The 4,633-nt window shown below is 41.4% G+C and overlaps 1 protein-coding gene across 1 annotated transcript in view; it reads left to right on the forward strand.

Annotated features, from left to right (window-relative positions):
* bace2 (beta-secretase 2) overlaps window positions 1–4,633 on the forward strand; it is a 14,190-nt gene that overhangs the window by 1,820 nt on the left and 7,737 nt on the right. The window contains exons 2-3 of the mRNA XM_032503569.1: window positions 3,913–4,001; window positions 4,279–4,495. Of these exons, the coding sequence (XP_032359460.1) occupies window positions 3,913–4,001; window positions 4,279–4,495 (306 nt within the window). The remainder of the gene's footprint in view (window positions 1–3,912; window positions 4,002–4,278; window positions 4,496–4,633) is intronic.

Here is a 4,633-nt window from a genome sequence, read left to right on the forward strand (position 1 = left end):
TGTGTGTGTGTGTGTGTGCGTGTGCGCGTGTTTCATGATTAATCCCCAGCAACTAACGACGGCTCAGTGCCGTTAAGTGTCTCAGTAAGCCATTCTCGTGACCCGACGTCCTGAAACGAGTTAACCTATACGTTAATGACAGTCATTGTTAATGTCATTAGTTACATCTGTGTTTCCTTCAATGACATGTCAAAATAAGAGCTGTGACAAAGGTGTATGTGGGACCTGTGTCAGCTGACTTACTCTTTACACAGCATGAGGAAGTACGCATTGATGGGAATACATTTTTATTTAACAAATATTAACTTAAATGTTCCACCCATGGATTATACTTTTGAGGAAAACATGTTCCACTTCTTGATATTCCTCTTCTGATATTCCAACCGTTATACTCATGTTTCCTGTACGTAGTTTTAATGAAACCTTTATGTCAGTTATTAATACCAGCAGAGCTCAATCTACTTAGGTTGAGATTGGTTATGTATTGCCAAAATGTCCTGTAACTCAATATTATTAAGGTTTACTCTCAATATTATTCCAACTAAATAATAATGTGATTATTACAAGGCCACAGTGTTAAATGAGGCACAATTGAAATGAGTCACTAATTGCTGCATCTGTTAGCATGTGGCACAGCTAGGCTGAGGTGTCGACTGGAAAGCCTCACATGTGCTAATTGGTACAAACAGGTAGCAGATGCACGTTGCTGCCATGGAGCCACTGCCAATTAGACAGTGAACACTCAACCGCAGGCTGCCGCAGCAGCGGGGGTTGAGATTTGCCTGAGGCTCAGCAGCCGAGCTAAGGGAGGATAGTGTGAGTAGAAAAGATAGGCGGTGTGGGCAAAAGGAAATGTCCCCTCTCCCCCTTCCCAACCACAAGGTTTCAGTGTATCCAGTCTGGCCTGTTTGTCTGGTTCAGGTCTTGTGGACTGATGCCATCTGCAAGGCAGCAGTGGAGTTTTATATGGCACAGTCCTAGTGATGGGACCAGGGCCTGTGCATTGAGGAGGAACTGATAAGCCTGACTCCCACGGACAGGCCAACTGGAGCTTCCTGTGCCCAACTGAACTGGTTGATAACACATTGTTGATAATTACGTGTTTTTTTTTTTTCTCCCGATTGTTTCATTATGACTCCATGCACACCTGAGCATGACAGTGGCCGTTGGCAAAAAGGAATAAAATATGATTCTTTTTGCTTCTGAGGAAATAGTGCAGTATAACGATAAGCAGGCTCTAGTTGTGTTTGAAATCACATACTTCCGTACTGCTTTCTACATACTCAAAACGTATGTACTGAATACTGCCTACAAAATAGACAATGATGTATGTACTTTATACATCTTTGCATTTTTTGCATACAAAAAAATCCAGAAACTTGTCCATGTGAACACACTAAATACTAAATTTAAGGTCTTACTTAGTAGGGGTGGGGATCGATACAGCATAGTATTGCAATATTTTCAGTGGCAATATTGTATCAATACACAGTCGCCAAGTATCAATCATTCATTAAATATGTGTTGGTCAGTTTGTCTGCTTGACAATCCCCTTTTGCAGAAGTAAAATTGACGTGAGATTGAAGATCTGATCTGAGAAATGTGTCTTTTTAGATAAAACAGATGTTGACTAAGTTACCTTTTGGGGACATCATTTGAAATTGGGAAAAATTAGAAGTTGGAAAAAAGGCTATGAATTGCAATATATCGCAATAATATTGTATTGTGGCATAAGTATCGTGATGATATTGTATTGGGAAGCGTCTGGTGATTCCCACCCCTAGTACTTAGTATAAATAGTATGCGATTGCGAACACAGTAAAACTTTTGGTATAAGTGGTTTCTAAAAAACAAGCCTGGGGAAGTGGATTTTTTCATCTAATTGTTAAAATGTCTTGTTCCTTGCCTGTCAAACACTTAAATATTTTAATTCCAGTATTTCCAGCTGTTTTGGTCTTTTTATAAAACAATGTCAGCCATAGAGGAGCCATGCTAGATTGATTGTTGCACTTACTGTTTGTGCCTGCATCTTTCTATAGACTGTGTCATGTGAGATCATTGAAGAGCCACTGTATAGACCTCTTTGTTGTTGCTTCATCAGGTGGTAATGGGGCATCAGCTTTATGACCCCGTCATGGTGAGGAATGCTTGCTAGTGTGTGTGTTAATGTGGCCACTGCACAGTAGTGGAGGTCACTGAAGTCTGCAAGCTAATTAGTTCCTGCTCGTTGACTTGATGCCTGGAAGACAACATTATCTCAACTGCTGTTAGCTGGTCCCCACTGTGCCCATGACACATACCAGGATGGCTGGATAGGTCATTTAGTCCGGCCCGTAGCTGAAGGCTGTCATGTTTGACTCATGGATTACACATTAGAGAGCAATTATATCGGAGGTGCATAGTCATTTTTGCTCAATGGCAAAGCTCTTTACAGCAGTTTGGGTGACACCGGAATCTCTAGCAATGAGGGAAACCCCAGTCAGTTTTTTTTTGTGTACCCGATTACTGTGAAATTCCTGCTTATGCCCATATCCGAAATAATGAGAGTATATTATATGATAGTATAAGACAGCTATGAAGTGCACTCTTCACTTAAGTTATGAGTAAAATATTTGTGATTAACCAGCCTGCATCAAAACACAGGCCAAAACGTTGACTATTTACCGCATCAAACAAACCACAGTGTCTGCTAATAGACATGCAGCAGAACAAGAAACCTCATCAAAGTCAAATTAAATCTTTTTGATATCCCTATTACAAATCAAAAAATGTGCCTCTAGGGGCTTCACAATCTGTACACCAAAAGACATTCTGTCCTTAGACCCTCGACTAGAATGAAGAACAACTCCCAGGCATTGATCTTGTCCTTCATCCTTCTCTGCAGCAAGTTGCCTGTCTGCCACAGCTTGTTGTAAAGAGGATGAGTAAGGTTTTCAAAGATGGCTTTCATTTTGGCCCTCATGCTCCTCTTCACCCCTGCCTCCACATGGTCCAGCTCCAACCTGATCACCTAGCTGGCCTTCTTTAACAGCCTGTTGAGACTGCTGACCTCAAAGCTTTGATGCCACCACCCCCGCACACAGCGTTAAGAAAAGAGAACTGGCTACGGACTGATAGAAGGTCGGCAGGAGCCTGTTGCACACATTGACGGATCTGAGTCTCCTCAGGAAGGGACGGTCTGCTCTATCCTTTCCTGAAGAGGGCTTTAGTTTTGTGATTCCAGTCCAGTTTTTTATTGATTTGAACCCCATGGTACTTGTATGAGTCCTCCCACTTCCTCTCCCTGGATGACAACCAGGACAGGGGGTGGCCTTCTGCTTTTGTGGTAGTCCAGCACATGTTCATTGGTTTTGATTTTGAGCTTCAGGGGAATGTCGTTGCACCATGTGACAAAGCTCTATCAAGTGAAGACAGCATTTTTCTCACTGGAAAATGTCAATAACGTGATAACTTCCATTTTGCCAAAAGCATACACTTAATACCTTTTTTTTAAACTAAATTCCTTCAAAATTGTCACAACATGTACCATATGAGTCTGGTCAGACATGGATGTAAACTGCCACTTGACTGGTTGGCGGAGGCTTACAACCGCAAGGCGGTAATTCCAGTTTACATGTTTTTTTAGTTCCTCACTATTTCCAATTTGTTTTTATAAATTTATTTTTTATAAAGTTTTTATTTACTGGAATTTTTTGTTGTTCTCCCTCTACACACTATGCTTTTCTCCATTTTCCTCCTCTAATTGTTATAATTCATACAAAAACAGCAACTTTAATGTGTTAGTGGCATTTTAAAAGCCTAAAAGTCAAGCTGTGACTTTGACTGTGTGACTCAGGAGCTCTGTAAGGTAGTGTGGGGCTGGCAGACAACTGTAATGATTGTTAAAGCAAACACTGCCTCGTGTCGTTACAGGTGAACATCCTGGTGGATACAGGCAGCAGTAACTTTGCCGTGGCTGCGGCTCCACACCCATTCATTACTCACTACTTCAACACTGCGCTGTAAGTGGCTGGGACTCATTGTTTAATAACAATAAACTAAACTAAAACTTAGTTAAAATCCGATCATCATAACAATATTGAGTTTTAATTTATTTCCTGTTTTACCTTGAATGCTTTTCATAGTAGCTTTTTCACAGAAAGAATGGGTATTCGTAGTACTACTATACAAATTCATGATATTTGCTATGTTTTTTGTGTCCACAAATGTAGCTTTTTATCTACCCACCAGAGGCCTTTATAACTATTCACACGTCTTGGCTTATTCCCCTGTTTCTAGCTCCAGTACCTACCAGTCAGTTGGCCGGACTGTGGCTGTCAGGTACACCCAGGGTAACTGGGAAGGTGAACTGGGCGTTGACCGTGTCTCCATCCCCAAAGGCCTAAATGGGACCGTCATCATCAACATAGCTGCCATCCTGTCATCTGACGGCTTCTTCCTTCCTGGGGTTAACTGGCAGGGCATCCTGGGACTGGCCTATCCCATGCTGGCACGGGTGAGAGAGATGCTCTTAAATTTGAAATCTTACCTTAAATCTTAGATCGCACAGTAAGAAGAAAAAGCTTACATTTCTCTCTCACTGATTTTACTCGTAGCTGAGGGTGATGTTAAGTATGGAAAAAAAAAAAATATA

The sequence above is a fragment of the Etheostoma spectabile genome, chromosome 3, assembly GCF_008692095.1.
Source record: "Etheostoma spectabile isolate EspeVRDwgs_2016 chromosome 3, UIUC_Espe_1.0, whole genome shotgun sequence".
In the NCBI taxonomy this organism is placed as follows: Eukaryota; Metazoa; Chordata; class Actinopteri; order Perciformes; family Percidae; genus Etheostoma; species Etheostoma spectabile.